Source organism: Electrophorus electricus, chromosome 13 (genome assembly GCF_013358815.1).
Source record: "Electrophorus electricus isolate fEleEle1 chromosome 13, fEleEle1.pri, whole genome shotgun sequence".
Taxonomy (NCBI): Eukaryota; Metazoa; Chordata; class Actinopteri; order Gymnotiformes; family Gymnotidae; genus Electrophorus; species Electrophorus electricus.
In genome coordinates, this window is record NC_049547.1 from 22,459,744 (window position 1) to 22,475,490 (window position 15,747).

Consider the following 15,747-nt stretch of genomic DNA (forward strand, 5'->3'; position numbering starts at 1 on the left):
GACTTTAAAGGCCAGTGGGACAGATTGGTTATAAACACTCCGTAAGTGCTTGTCAAGTTATCATAAACCTGTCATAGCTGTCTTAGTTTGTTTTTGTGTGGCAGAAATAAGTGTTTTGTGTTTTGTCCTTTCCCAGATCTTATCCCAGTAATTACTGGGATAAATTTGTGAAGAGGAAGGTATGAGCATAAATGCCGTGTTTTTGTCCCAGTGGAGTCAGCGTGGAATTCCCCCTTATCCCAGCTTTAACACCAACTCCGCATGCACATCACCAGGGCCCAGATTCCCAAACCAATATTAAGCTAAACCCAAACTAAAATCACTTTGCTATGATGATTTACTATTGGGACTGTAGATTAGTTCAAGACTAGACTTAATCAAGCCCAGAAAACCAGCCCCGTAAGAACTAACTAAGCACAGGTCACTTCACTGTTAGCACGCAGCTTTAATTCAGCCCAGTGTTCAGTGTAACATGTTTCAATTCTTCTTTAGTTTCTTCTCTACTGCTGTTACTGGTGGACTCACTGGTAGAAGCCGTGGAGTCCTGCACGGGTCTGGTCTCACTGTATCCACATGTGATGTTTTATGTCCTTGGTACCGGATAAAAATGCATGTTACGTGTGTGTTATACAGGTTACACGTGTGTTACACATGTATTACATTAACATATGAAGCCTGTATATTAATCCATGTAAACACAGTAAGGCTTAAAGGCTAAGCACCAGCTGATATGAGTGTCACACACATGAATACAGTGAAAACTGAGTTTCTAACTTGTGATTATGAATAGTAAGTAATACAGCTTAAAAAAATGTAGTTTTGCCTCTCCGGCTGTCATAAGCGTCATCCGTCTGACATAGATAGTGGACAACAACTCAAGAAGTTTAACTGTAGGTGACACAGAATGACAGAGATGTGTTGTCTTTGGCTGCAGTAATTCAATGTACAGTGGGACCCCCGAGTTCAAATAGCCCAAAGATCCCAAAATATCCAAAAAATGGACACAATATGTCAGCATTAAAAGGGCACATTGCAAAAGACCATCAGCTTCTCCGCTACACGATGGGTTATTCAAAAACACATATTGGACCACTAAAGCAACTGCCTTCACTGGCTGAGCTAAGACTGGTTATTAGCTAAATGGAGCACTGCTAAGCTAACTAGTTAAATAGCTAGAACATGACAAGCTAGTAAAATGAGAAATATAACCAGTAGCTGACTAGCTAATTGAACGCCCCTGCTATAAATACTTGCTAATAAAAGATTACTTTTAGTAATAGTTTTTACTTTTAGGATCAGTTTTCAGTATAATGGCTCACATAAAAGCGTTTTACCAGTCTGAATTCCCAGTTCTGACTGGGTCAGGCTGCTGTCTGGTGCAGCTTCTTCCATCTCGGGCTCCAATCTAAATGATTGACTTTCACTGGTATGATACAGTGTCACCCCCACTGTAACTGCAGGCTCATCATCTTCATCAAATTAAAAATATCTCTGGAATCTGAAGAACCAGCTCAGTCATAGTGGTGTTTGATTGCTGCGTTATTCACTGTTGTCCAGCTTTCTGGTATTTTCGGAGCGACATCTTCTGACATTTTCCGTTAATTTACTTGAATTCATAATTTTTATAGAAATGGACATGTTGTTTTCATTTTAATTCACATATCCATATCTGCAGTAGCTAAGATGATGAGATGTTCAGGGAGGTTCATTAGGTGCTGCTTAGCCTTTAAATATCCAGAAAACTGATGTCAGTTCAATCAGTGCTTTGTTGTTGTTGTTGTTGTTGTTGTTTGTTTGTTTGTTTTCTTGGGTGAATTTTGCCTGTTTCTGGTTATTATAAGTATTGCAGTATTTTGAATGTGTGTGAAATGTGGCAGGTGATGGCCAAGTATGAGGAGCTGTATGGTCTGGCCCGGCTCAGGGAGCTCCTGGGTTTGGACCACAGTGCGCTGGGCTTCTGCTCAGAGACCAAGAGCTGTAGGAGAGAGGGCCGGCAAGAGCTCCTCAGCGCTCGGTGGGTCACTGCGCGCGCGCCCTGCCGCGGGACTCTCACCGCACACACGCCCTGCCGCGGGACTCTCACCGCACACACGCCCTGCCACAGGACTCTCACCGCACACACGCCCTGCCACAGGACTCTCACTGCGCATGCGCCCTGCCGCAGGACTCTCACTGCGCATGCGCCCTGCTGCAGGACTCTCACTGCGCATGCGCCCTGCTGCAGGACTCTCACCACGCATGCGCCCTGCCGCGGGACTCACCGCGCATGCGCCCTGCCGCGGGACTCTCACTGCGCATGCGCCCTGCCGCGGGACTCTCACTGCGCATGCGCCCTGCCGCGGGACTCTCACTGTGCATGCGCACTGCTGTAGGATTCACACTGCACATGCGCACTGCTGTGGGACCCAGTGCCACGGGACTCACTGCGCTTGCACACTGCCGTGGGACTCACACTGCGCAGTGCAGCAGAGAGCCCAGTACTGGATCAATACCTGCAGGCTTGAATTAACACTTGAAGAGTTCAGCTCTGGGGACTTGGCTGTGTCTATTTACATTCACTTAAATCTGCACCCAAAGTGGTCTGTCTTTTAATCCAGATTAGCAGCAGAGTTAGGTACTTAAGCGCCGACTCCTCAGTGAGTGTTGTTGCTATGGAAATGTCAATCAAAGTTAATTGGCAAGAAATGAAAATGCGTCGGTCAGTGAATGTGACAGGAAGCCTTGTGATTTCGTATGTACCACAGTGCGATCACAATAGTGGCGTGCGCACGCTGCAAATGCTACAACTCTCCGAACTGGGGCATAAAGAAGCAGCGTGCAATTGTGAAACAAATGAAATGATGTGAAATGTTTTTGCAATGGTCCGTTTGCGCATTTAAGGATGCCAAAGTGGTCTTGTAATACCTCTTTCTGCCAGAGGATGACAGTAGTGTTCAGTGTGAAGTTCTTGAGGTGCTTGGGTGATCGTGGGCAGGTCTAGCCATGGCACTGCTTTTGTGATTCCAGATGGAGTGCCTGTGATATGAAGTATCAGATGTGGAAACTGGGAGTTGTGTTCACTGACAGTGTAAGTGTTTTTGGCGCAGTCTAATCAGTTAAAGAACTACAGTACTGTTTCTCTGTCTCTTAATCTGTCTGTCCTGTATCCTGTTTGTCTCTCAGTCCTTCCTGTACCTTTTCTGCTACGCGCTTCTCTCAGTGCTGGGCCACTATAATAGCTTCTTCTTCGCTGCTCACCTGCTGGACATTGCCATGGGCGTCAAAACACTACGCACCATCCTGTCCTCAGTCACACATAATGGCAAACAGGTAACATACTCTGAATGTGTAGGTGTGTGTTTGTGTTTGTGTGTGTACAATTGTTATTGTCGTATTCCAGCTGCTCTTAATCGTAGGCCTCCTGTATGTGTGTGTGTGTGTGTGTGTAGCTGGTCCTGACGGTGGGCTTACTGGCAGTGGTGGTGTATCTCTACACTGTGGTAGCCTTCAACTTCTTCCGCAGATTTTATAACAAAACTGAAGACAGTGGATCGCTGGACATGAAGTGTGATGACATGCTGACAGTAAGTGCAGGCCACACCCACTGCCACCTCCCCCCACTCTAGGTCAGTGAGTGCAGGCCACACCCACTCTAGGTCAGTGAGTGCAGGCCACACCCACTGCCACCTCCCACCCCACTCTAGGTCAGTGAGTGCAGGCCACACCCACTCTAGGTCAGTGAGTGCAGGCCACACCCACTGCCACCTCCCACCCCACTCTAGGTCAGTGAGTGCAGGCCACACCCATTGCCACCTCCCACCCCACTCTAGGTCAGTGAGTGCAGGCCACACCCACTGCCACCTCCCCCCCCCCCCCCCCCCCACTCTAGGTCAGTGAGTGCAGGCCACACCCACTGCCACCTCCCCCCCCCCACTCTAGGTCAGTGAGTGCAGGCCACACCCACTGCCACCTCCCCCCCCACTCTAGGTCAGTGAGTGCAGGCCACACCCACTGTAGGTCAGTGAGTGCAGGCCACACCCACTGCCACCTCCCCCCCCCACTCTAGGTCAGTGAGTGCAGGCCACACCCACTGCCACCTCCCACCCCACTCTAGGTCAGTGAGTGCAGGCCACAGCCACTGCCACCTCCCCCCCCACTCTAGGTCAGTGAGTGCAGGCCACACCCACTGCCACCTCCCCCCCCACTCTAGGTCAGTGAGTGCAGGCCACACCCACTCTAGGTCAGTGAGTGCAGGCCACACCCACTGCCACCTCCCCCCCCCACTCTAGGTCAGTGAGTGCAGGCCACACCCACTGCCACCTCCCCCCCCACTCTAGGTCAGTGAGTGCAGGCCACACCCACTGTAGGTCAGTGAGTGCAGGCCACACCCACTGCCACCTCCCCCCCCCCCCACTCTAGGTCAGTGAGTGCAGGCCACACCCACTGCCACCTCCCACCCCACTCTAGGTCAGTGAGTGCAGGCCACAGCCACTGCCACCTCCCCCCCCACTCTAGGTCAGTGAGTGCAGGCCACACCCACTGCCACCTCCCCCCCCACTCTAGGTCAGTGAGTGCAGGCCACACCCACTGTAGGTCAGTGAGTGCAGGCCACACCCACTGCCACCTCCCCCCCCCACTCTAGGTCAGTGAGTGCAGGCCACACCCACTGCCACCTCCCCCCCCACTCTAGGTCAGTGAGTGCAGGCCACACCCACTGTAGGTCAGTGAGTGCAGGCCACACCCACTGCCACCTCCCCCCCCCCACTCTAGGTCAGTGAGTGCAGGCCACAGCCACTGCCACCTCCCCCCCCACTCTAGGTCAGTGAGTGCAGGCCACACCCACTGCCACCTCCCACCCCCCCACTCTAGGTCAGTGAGTGCAGGCCACACCCACTGCCACCTCCCCCCCCCCCACTCTAGGTCAGTGAGTGCAGGCCACACCCACTGCCACCTCCCACCCCCCCCCACTCTAGGTCAGTGTGGTCCTCAAGAACCCCACAGATGGCCATGACGCAGCTTCACTGTGAAGCTGTGCACAGCAGGTCCGATTGGTCGTACACACCAGATGCCACATCTCTGATGGACAAATATATAATTCTCCTTCCCCAGCAGTGTGGGTGTGTCTGCAGGCGACCCACGGTGGTGGACACTCAGGCTGCGTCCTCTGTGTTTGGACGTTTGGTGGACAGGTTAATGTGCAGACGGAGCAGAAATGTACGTTTACTGCTGGGTCTTCTGGACCTAAATGTCAAGAGAAAGGGCAGGAGATTACAGTGGACTTCAGAACACACCGTGTGTGTGTGTGTGTGTGTGTGTGTGTGTGTGTTCAGTGTTACATGTTCCACATGTACGTGGGGGTCAGGGCAGGAGGCGGGATCGGCGACGAGATCGAGGACCCGTCGGGAGACGACTTTGAGTTCCACCGCATCGTCTTTGACATCACCTTCTTCTTCTTCGTCATCGTCATCCTCCTGGCCATCATCCAGGGTGAGGATCACAACAGGGCTGCCGTTCCCACACACTGTTTTACGGTAGTCTCGACCCATGCATATGACGGTCGACACGTGGCCCAGGGCTGGACACTGCTAATTCCAGCTGTGTGAGTCACCTCTGGCGTGTCCTACTGACACGTGAATCACTGGGTCCCTAAAACACTAATGCTGAGTAAGACCTGACGAGAAGAAGAACCGGAAGGTCATGAGAGGTCAGAGAGGGGGTGTAAAGTTTATATAAGGGCTTTCTGATTTTTCTTGGTGACTAAAGCAAATATTGCAAAAATCATAAAAGCAACAACCAAGGCTCAAGTTCACCTCTAAACGTTCTCAAGACTCAAGTTTGTCTCTCTCTCCCTCTCCCTCTCTCTCTCTCTCCCTCTCTCCCTCTCTCTCCCTGTCTCTCTCTCTCTCTCTCTCTCTCTCCCTCTCTCTCTCTGTCTCTGTCTCTCTCTGTCTCTCTCTCTCTCTCTCTCTCTCTCTCTCTCTCTCTCTCTCCCTGTCTCTGTCTCTCTCTCTCTCTCTCTCTCTCTCTCTCTCTCTCTCCCTGTCTCTCTCTCTCTCTCTCTCTCTCTCTCTCCCTGTCTCTCTCTCTCCCTGTCTCTGTCTCTCTCTCTCTCTCTCCCTGTCTCTCTCTCTCTCTCTCTCTCTCCCTCTCTCTCTCTCCCTCTCTCTCTCTCTCTCTCTCTCTCTCTCTCTCTGTCTCTCTCTCTCTCTCTCTCTCTCTCTCCCTGTCTCTCTCTCTCTCTCTCTCTCTCTCTCTCTCTCTCCCTGTCTCTGTCTCTCTCTCTCTCTCTCTCTCTCTCTCTCTCTCTCTCTCTGTCTCTCTCTCTCTCTCTCTCTCTCTCTCTCTCTCCCTGTCTCTCTCTCTCTCTCTCTCTCTCTCTCTCCCTGTCTCTCTCTCTCTCTCTCTCTCTCTCTCTCTCCCTGTCTCTCTCTCCCTGTCTCTCTCTCTCTCCCTCTCTCTCTCTCTCTCTCTCTCTCTCTCTCTCTCTCTCTCTCTCTGTCTCTGTCTCTCCCTGTCTCTCTCTCTCTCTCCCTCTCTCTCTCTGTCTCTCTCTCTCTCTCTCTCTCTCTCTCTCTCTCTCTCTCTCTCTCTCCCTGTCTCTCTCTCCCTCTCTCTCTCTCTCTCTCTCTCTCTCTCTCCCTGTCTCTCTCTCTCTCTCTCTCCCTCTCTCTCTCTCTCTCTCTCTCTCTCTCTCTCTCTCTCTCTCTCTCTCCCTGTCTCTCTCTCTCTCTCTCTCTCTCTCTCTCTCTCTCCCTCTCCCTCTCTCTCTCTCTCCCTCTCTCCCTCTCTCTCCCTGTCTCTCTCTCTCTCTCTCTCTCTCCCTCTCTCTCTCTGTCTCTGTCTCTCTCTGTCTCTGTCTCTCTCTCTCTCTCTCTCTCTCTCTCTCTCTCTCTCTCTCTCTCTCTGTCTCTCTCTCTCTCTCTCTCTCTCTCTCTCTCCCTGTCTCTCTCTCTCTCTCTCTCTCTCTCTCCCTGTCTCTCTCTCTCTCTCTCTCTCTCTCTCCCTGTCTCTCTCTCCCTGTCTCTCTCTCTCTCCCTCTCTCTCTCTCTCTCTCTCTCTCTCTCTCTCTCTCTCTCTCTCTCTCTGTCTCTGTCTCTCCCTGTCTCTCTCTCTCTCTCCCTCTCTCTCTCTGTCTCTCTCTCTCTCTCTCTCTCTCTCTCTCTCTCTCTCTCTCTCCCTGTCTCTCTCTCCCTCTCTCTCTCTCTCTCTCTCTCTCTCTCCCTGTCTCTCTCTCTCTCTCTCTCCCTCTCTCTCTCTCTCTCTCTCTCTCTCTCTCTCTCTCTCCCTGTCTCTCTCTCTCTCTCTCTCTCTCTCTCTCTCTCTCTCTCCCTGTCTCTCTCTCTCTCTCTCTCTCTCTCTCTCTCCCTGTCTCTCTCTCTCTCTCTCTCTCTCTCTCTCTCTCTCTCTCTCTCTCTCTCTCTCTCTCTCTCTCCCTGTCTCTCTCTCTCTCTCCCTGTCTCTCTCTCCCTGTCTCTCTCTCTCTCTCTCTCTCTCTCTCTCTCTCCCTGTCTCTCTCTCCCTGTCTCTCTCTCTCTCTCTCTCTCTCTCTCTCTCTCTCTCTCTCTCTCTCTCTCTCTCCCTGTCTCTCTCTCTCTCTCTCTCTCTCTCTCTCTCTCCCTGTCTCTCTCTCTCTCTCTCTCTCTCTCTCTCTCTCTCTCTCTCTCTCTCTCTCTCTCTCTCTCTCTCTCTCTCTCTCTCCCTGTCTCTCTCTCTCTCTCTCTCTCTCCCTGTCTCTCTCTCTCTCTCTCTCTCTCTCCCTGTCTCTCTCTCCCTGTCTCTCTCTCTCTCCCTCTCTCTCTCTCTCTCTCTCTCTCTCTCTCTCTCTCTCTGCCCTTTTCCGCTTGCTGTGTTTGCGTGTTCTGACATGCATGTGTCCTTGTGCCACCAGGTCTGATCATTGATGCGTTTGGAGAATTGAGAGATCAGCAGGACCAGGTGAGGGAGGACATGGAGGTAGGCATCGGACACCAGACGTGTCCAGCACACACACAGAGGCGTGAGTCATTGAGCCCGATTTCACCACAAACTGTAGGACTCTTAAAAAAAAAACCCCCACAAGATGTGCGATGCACTTGCACATAATTTAATGGGAATCGAATCTGTTCCTTGTTAAAACTCCTTGACGACAGCAGCAGAAACTACAAGAGCAATAGTGATCATTTTGATGTGGTGCTTCTCGTGTTGGCTCTAAATTCATACTGCTTAGCATAGCTCTGGGGCTTAAGGTATGTTATGAAATCTTATGCAATCTTATGGAATACTTCATCATGTAGTTTCCTTCTTGTCCTGGATTTTCCTTGGTGTCTATGAAACACTCACTATATTTTAACCTATAAGATGGGATGTTGCCCACAAACACCAAACACTCCTTGTCCAGGAGTGTTTTCCCATGTCTTCCTTTCGTCTGCCTGCGCTGTGTAGATGGTGTCTGGTCTTACTAACGTTGTCCGAGAGCTGTAATTTTAATGGTCTGGTCCTGTTGGATCTAGGATGCACTCCGTGTCGTTAGGAGTGAGTCATTCCTGTTCTTCTCTGCGTCCGATCCTTCGTTACTGTTCCCTTTCTCACTGCAGACATTTTTAGGTATAGTTCTAGACCCGAGCTGCCTCCCAGGAAAATGGCTCTCTAAGTATTCACTAGGAGTTTTCACTGGGAGTATCACTTGGAGTCGCTGGGAATCACTGGGAATATTCATTGGGAGTATCACTGGGAGTGAGGCACGTCATGTCCGTCCTCTTTCCTTCTGCAGACGAAGTGTTTTATCTGTGGCGTTGGGAGCGAGTACTTCGACACGGTGCCCCACGGCTTCGAGTCCCACACGCTGCAGGAACACAACCTGGCCAACTACCTGTGAGTAGCACAGCCACTGCAGGATGTTGGTCGCCCTGCACACTGATCTCAGACCAGTAAAAACACACAAATAGCCAACTACCTGTGAGTAGCACAGCCACTGCAGGATGTTGGTCGCCCTGCACACTGATCTCAGACCAGTAAAAACACACAAATAGCCAACTACCTGTGAGTAGCACAGCCACTGCAGGATGTTGGTCGCCCTGCACACTGATCTCAGACCAGTAAAAACACACAAATGGCCAACTACCTGTGAGTAGCACAGCCGGTGCAGGATTTTAGTCGCCCTGCACACTGATCTCAGACCAGTAAAAACACACAAATGGCCAACTACCTGTGAGTAGCACAGCCGGTGCAGGATGTTGGTCACCCTGCACACTGATCTCAGACCAGTAAAAACACACAATCGCATTTGGTGATCAATCATACAGAATAACGTCTACATTATGAAGAAAAAATTAAACTTTGTAAAAACATCCCTTAGCCAAGTCAAAGTAAACAAACTTGTTGACTAGTGAACGACTGTGGCTTGTAAAGACGTCCGGTTTTAATATGAGTTCTTGCCCCCAGGTTCTTTCTGATGTATCTGATCAATAAAGACGTGACTGAACACACAGGGCAGGTAGGCCTCTCTCTCTCACCGGCACACATTTCAAAGGCGAAAATCCCCTTAGCTAAAGCACTGTGGGCCGCCGTATGGATCGTACGCATTAAACCTGATCTGAGATCTGTCAGTCAGTCTCATTTTTGTTAAGGCTGATTGGAATTTAATGAAAAAGCCCTCTCTCTTTGTTTAGCATTGGATCAAGCCAATGTGAACTGAATATTGAACTAAAGACCATTTTTCCATATTGTAGAATTTTTCAGCAAAGCTTGACCAAGCGTGCTGGTGTGTAAAGGGGTTTGTGCAGGTCTGTGGAAGTGTAACCCCCCCCCCCCCAATGAGCCTTCTTCCCTCTTCCTACAGGAGTCCTATGTATGGAAGATGTACCAGGAACGCTGCTGGGAATTTTTTCCAGTCGGAGACTGCTTCCGCAAACAGTACGAGGATCAGCTTGCGTAGAAGGTTGCTGTAAATATTTACATGTGAAAGCGTTAACTCTCACAGAAACATGCCAGCTTTGGAGAACGTTCCAGCTGTGGAAAACGTTCCAGCACACTTGCCAATGCTGTGGATGAATACGGCTCCAGTCATGGACTCAACCACTAGACCTCATTATATCTGTGATGAACTGCTGTCTGGATTCTCTAGCAGGTGTTTTGTTTATTTTGCTGTCTATTGTTTGTTGTTTTGTTTATTGTTTGCTTGTTGTACTGGCAAAATTTACCGACGTGTCATTGGTATACACAAAGCTTAACATTGTTGATCTGCATGCTGCCAAATCCTGTGAACCCAGCAAATGTTTTTAAAAAGGGCTCTGTGGTACTGGGGTTGTGACGAGCGGGTTCGTTCCTGCGTTTTGGTTCGTGTGGTTCAGGTAGTCCCGTGGCGTCTTTACGCATGTTTGTTGCTGTTTATGAAAAGTTTGCAGTATTTTGGTTACATGTTCCTGCAGCCTGTGTTTGTTTATTCCTCATCACGGGGTGTAGAATCTCCACCCCTTCGGTTAATCAGTCAAATCCAACAGAATCTCTTGACTGCAGATTCTGTAGGATTTTGCGGTCACACCCATTAAGGTGAAGACCAGATTTGGTTCAGAAAGTACAGCACAATCACCCCTGTTGTAATCTGCCCAGCGTCTTCCTGAAGTGAACGTTCCAAATCAAATTGGTTTCATATACCTTCTCATTCAGTTCATCTGCGTGTACATATTCTTCATGTCATCGTGTATTGTATTGTAGACCTTTTCTAAAGGAAGGGCAAACCTGTCAGATCTGAGTGCCGGCGCCCTCTGCTGCTCAGTGTGAGCGTGCTGAATGTAAGAGTCACGGAGAACATCCTTTCATATTTAAATTCAGACGGATTAGGCTGTTCCAGTTCTCTGCTGCACCCCTCCCTCCCTCCCCTCTGGTTGAACCGTCTCCCGCGTTCCCTCTCTCTCTCTTTCTCTCCGGGTATTTGGCATCCAGCTCACACTGCCGTGTGGGCTTCCACCTTCAGCCATTTCCCGCTCTTCACATTCCAAAATCATTTTCCTGCGTCATCTTTCTCCCCAATTTTGTTCTTCCTTGTTCTTTTTTCATCCCTTCTTCCCTCTCTCTATATATCCTTCTCTCTCTCTCTCTCTCTCTCTCTCTCTCTCTCTCTCTCTCTCTCTCTCTCTCTCTCTCTCTCTCTCTCTCGTTGTCCTGTCTCTATGGACTCTAGGCATCAGCTATCATGAGCATGAAATTAAACAGTGAAATGAACCAGCATCTGTGTCCCTCTGCGGCCTCTCCGGGCCGAGCCGCCCTGCTTCCCACTGGCCCATCCCACCAGCAATCAAACCAATCGAGTGTGTGTGTGCGCGCGCGCTGCTCCATAAACCTCATTATCTGCAAGAAAAAGAACATGACATCTTAGCATCTTATTATCTTTATCTTCAGAGAGAGAAGGTGAGATGGACGAAGCGACCAGGTTGCATAATCTCCAAAAACACGAGCTGCAGATGTTTCTGTCTGTAGCAGGCAGAGCAGGGCTGTTCCCCTGAGGCTCTGTGTTCTGGTATAAATAAGGATCACTGACCACCGTAAGAAAACACTCTTCTGATTCGCTTTTAATGAAGACAAACCACAATGACCTAAAACTCCAGACCCCACAAAAAGGTATGCACTTTCTGCTTAGAATCTATGACCCTTCACCATTAATCAACTGCTGGTTGTTTCTGTGTGTGGTTCGGAAGACGGTTCAGCCTACTGTAAGATGAATGACCACCTGTTGAGGATGACGATGGCCCTCCTTGACCACTGGTGTGCCCATAATGGCTGCCAGTGTGTGTGGGCGAGAAAGACTGGACGTGACTGGTGGATGGCAGAGAGATGGTAGTCTGGGTAATGTGGTGTGTGGTTCATACCCCTGCTGACTTCTGTCTGTTCATGGTTGCGTCTCCTGTGTTTGAGGCTAAAGCAGTGCGGCACTCAGAAACGCAAATACATGCTTACAGAAGTCGTAACCAATGAACTGCAGGAATTTTAACCTTTGGATTTCATGCAAACGGAGTCCTTAGAAAAAACGAAAAAAGATGGCTAAAAGACCTCCCAGCTAGCCAGGGCTAACCACACTTACTCACACTGTTTACAGAAATGGAGTTGGTGCTATGGGGTCTTACAGCATCTGTGATGGCCGCGTGCCACAGGGCATGGAGCAAGATGCACAGATGTCTCCACAGAGATGGAGAACCACATCAAACTACCTACAGACACACACACACACACACACACACAAAACATTAAACATGATACATCTAACAGCTAACATGAACATGCACATGAACAATGACCCACATCAAACTACCCCCCCCACACATACAGGGGTTTACATACATACATAACTGAAACAAAGTAGCACTGGCAGGTGTGTGATAAGTTACAAACACGACACAAGTCAAAATTAGCACAGTCAACAGTGAACTCCCAGTGTGCGTGGTGGGCCGTACCATGTGATCAGTGGGAAGGGGAGCATACCGTGACAGAATTTTATTTTCTTTTATTTTCTTTTTTCACTACACTTAGTCTTGCATTGGCATGAAAATACACTCTCGATGTGTCTGGCAGTTTTCCGGCTGTTACATCCAGGAGGGAAACGTTTCAAATGTAGAACCAAAAAAACAGCCAGAGAAATGAAATGCACGATAGTAGCTTGAGAGAGAAAAACTGGCGTGATTCATTAGCACAAATGCAAACAATGTATGTACCATTCAGGCCAGCAGACAGCAGAATCAGAAATGCACAAGAAATGGGGTGTGTTCACACAACTTTATTCTCTCAAGTTTAGGCTTCAGAGAGAGATTTCCACCACATAGACGCCAGAGCAACATCAAACAACTGTGAAGGCATGTTTCCTAATGTAATTCATCTGAATAACAGAATCTGAGCTAAAGTTTGGTCAGTGTTACCATGGCAATAGGTTAACCCAAGTTTGCTCAATACACTTGCAAAGGTTGTCAATTCCCTCCTGTTGAAATACGGACAAAACTTCCACTCCTGGACGCTTTCTAGCGAACCTGGACCAAGTTCCCAGAGAAACCTCGGTATGAGAACATACTGAGAGATCTTTCAGTTTTAGTTGTGTCTTGCAGTAGTTTGTGTGTTAATAAATAGATTTATTTTCACCAAGTTGTCTGACTTGATGTCACGAACGTAGTTCCTCTCCACAGACTTTTTAGTTAACTGATGTTTTGAGGTATTTTGTTTAATAGTTGCATTTGGTGTATTTGTTTGATTTAGTCTCGTGGTGTCCTTTGCTGGTCTGCGTGTCACTGTTATCATATATTCACACCCAATTTCAGTTCTTTCCCTGTTGTCGTCTGTTAAATAAAAGATCATTTACTTCGGAGGAAGAAACGCTGCTTCCCAGTCCTTCTTCACCACTAATGACACTACAGTGTCATCCAATTTCTTCTTTTACCAATATCTAAACATGCAGTGAGAAGCTGTTGTGTGCGCGCACCTGGGTGTCTTGTGCAGATGGAGGTGTGTGCCCAGGTCATGAGCCGCTCCCCTCGGCCGTTCAGGCCGGGCAGGTGGGCTGAGGTCCCCTGCAGTCTCTGATGTCTCCTTATCCAGATCCCAGAGGGTAGGAGCTACCAGGCTGGTCTGAGGTTCCTGTGTGTGCTCTGGTCTATACAGGTTGGACAGTTGAGTTTGTTGTTCAGTTGAAGTGTGGCGGTTCTGTCCTGTCTGTTCTCTCCACCACTGTGGAGAGGATCCCCAAATCAGGAGACCAGAGTCAGTGTAGTCAGAGAAGTTCAGAGTTTTCTTGAGAAGAACACATCTGGATTTAATTTCTTTGGCTCTAGAAAGAAGACATTAATCCGTGGTGAAGGTACTTGACTAGTAGTCAGAAGGTTGCCAGTTCAAGTCCCACCACTGTGTAGTTGCTGATGAGTAAAGCCCTTAATCCTCAGTTGCTTGAGTTGTGTTCTGTGCATAAAAGCATCTGTGTAAATATGAATGTCCTGACATGTGACTGTACATCTGCAGGGTTCTTCTTAATGGAGAGAGGACTGGCTAATGAGGTGATGCAGGTTTTCTCCTTCCTTCTCCACGAAGAAGATGCCAGCAGATATAGCAGCCACCCGTGGATTCCTCCATGGCTCACGGAGTGTAGACATGAGTCCATCAGTATGGCAGGGCTGGTTTGGTGCCTACTAAATACCTCAGCTAGGTTGTGTTTGGCTGCGGGCACGATGTCCCTCGTAGTCGGTCGGCAGTTGTCTCTGTTTGTGGAGTGTCCTGTCCAGCTGGTTGGTTGAGAAGATTAATCTGCCGAGGGGACAGGGCTCGTCACGGAAGGTTAATTAGTTCCCACACCATCATTCAGCCCTTGGATTCAGCGCTGATGAGAGTGTGTACTCATTCCAGCTGCTCAGCCCTGATGGGTTTGTTCTGTCTGATGTGAAAAATAAACCGAGGCAGAAGGTGCTGGTGTTCTGGGAACATTTAATGAAAACAGCAGCAAGCAGAAAATGAGTTAAAGGCAAAAATGATCAACTGAAACACTCTAGAAACTAGAGACAGGAAGACTGAGACATGTCACAACAGCGCCACCGAGGTCATGCAGGAGTAGGGACCCAGTTACAGGAACACTGGAGAAGTGACCATCGCGCGCGTTCACGTTAGCAAACGGCCAAACGTTGCGTTTCGGGGCCCAGTACAGGCAGGATGAGAGGTGCTCCCTTTCTTCTCTCGCAATCCTCTAGATCCACCGTGAAGTGTTGGGCTGGTGGGGAACTGCGTGGGGGACCTGGTGCTGACGGAGTCCTTCATATCTCCGTCCACTCCGGTTGCAGCTGCTGGAAGAAAAGCCTTCTGAGTTCAACTGCAACGAATCCCACACCGCAGGGCAGCGTGCACTGCTGCAGGTGTTGTTAGGAACCCTGTGATGTACTGTCCGTCCATCAGTTTATTCATCCATCCTTCCGTGACCAATGAAAACACGCCCCCTCTGCCTCTCACCCAACTTAAAGTGCCTTTGCATCACGGAGTGCAGTAATTACCAATTAGCATCCATCTCTTGGATTTGTAATGTGATACACTGTAATTAATTACCAGTCACCTCCAGTTTGGAATTATCTCGTGCAGCAATGTTCCAGCCCACTGCGGACTCCCTTGCCAGAGCGTGCTCGGGGTCTCTGGGCTTTAACGGAAATGGAAAAATCTTTTTTTGTGTGTGTGTGTCGGATGCGTAGCCGTTTGTGGTTTTCAGAGGGACAGTAAATAATCTCAAATGTTTACAGTCTCTACCACAACTGTAAAGTGTGAAAAACGATCGTCTTGTTTGGCCCCAGGTACATCCTTCATAGACAAAAAAAGATCTGCTAACATGTCACTTCCTCGTCAGTAATCTACAGCACTGTGAAAAGCAACAGGCTCAGGCAATGCTGTGAGGTGCTGGCAGTCACACAGGTCTCTATATCTGTGCATTCTGTCATTCTCCAGTTGTCCTCTCTCTCTCTCTGTCTCTCTCTCTCTCTCACACTTTCTCTCTCTCTCTCACTTTTTCTCTCTCTCTCTCTCTGTTAGTCAGTTTTTGTTGCAGTCTTAAAGGCATCATTCCATCACACTGTGAAGCTGATCAATGTGAACACCAGCGACGGACTCGACGCTGCATACAGAGCTAAAGAACAGGGAGAGAGAGAGAGAGAGAGAGAGAGAGAGAGAGAGACAGAGAGAGAGACAGACAGAGAGACAGACAGAGAGCGAGACAGAGAGCGAGACAGAGAGCGAGACAGACAGCGAGACAGAGAGCGAGACAGACAGCGAGACAGACGGAGAGAG

At 49.2% G+C, this 15,747-nt stretch overlaps 1 protein-coding gene across 1 annotated transcript; it reads left to right on the forward strand.

The window, feature by feature from the left end:
• The first annotated feature begins 185 nt into the window (after positions 1-185).
• Positions 186-13,307, forward strand: LOC118242336 (ryanodine receptor 2-like). The gene is made up of 9 exons (XM_035532749.1): positions 186-2,014; positions 3,007-3,067; positions 3,163-3,309; positions 3,429-3,563; positions 5,310-5,466; positions 7,868-7,932; positions 8,729-8,829; positions 9,400-9,451; positions 9,797-13,307. Exons 1-9 carry the CDS (start codon positions 1,869-1,871, stop codon positions 9,890-9,892), a joined length of 960 nt encoding a protein of 319 aa, XP_035388642.1. The 5' UTR covers positions 186-1,868; the 3' UTR covers positions 9,893-13,307.
• Positions 13,308-15,747: the final 2,440 nt, after the last annotated feature.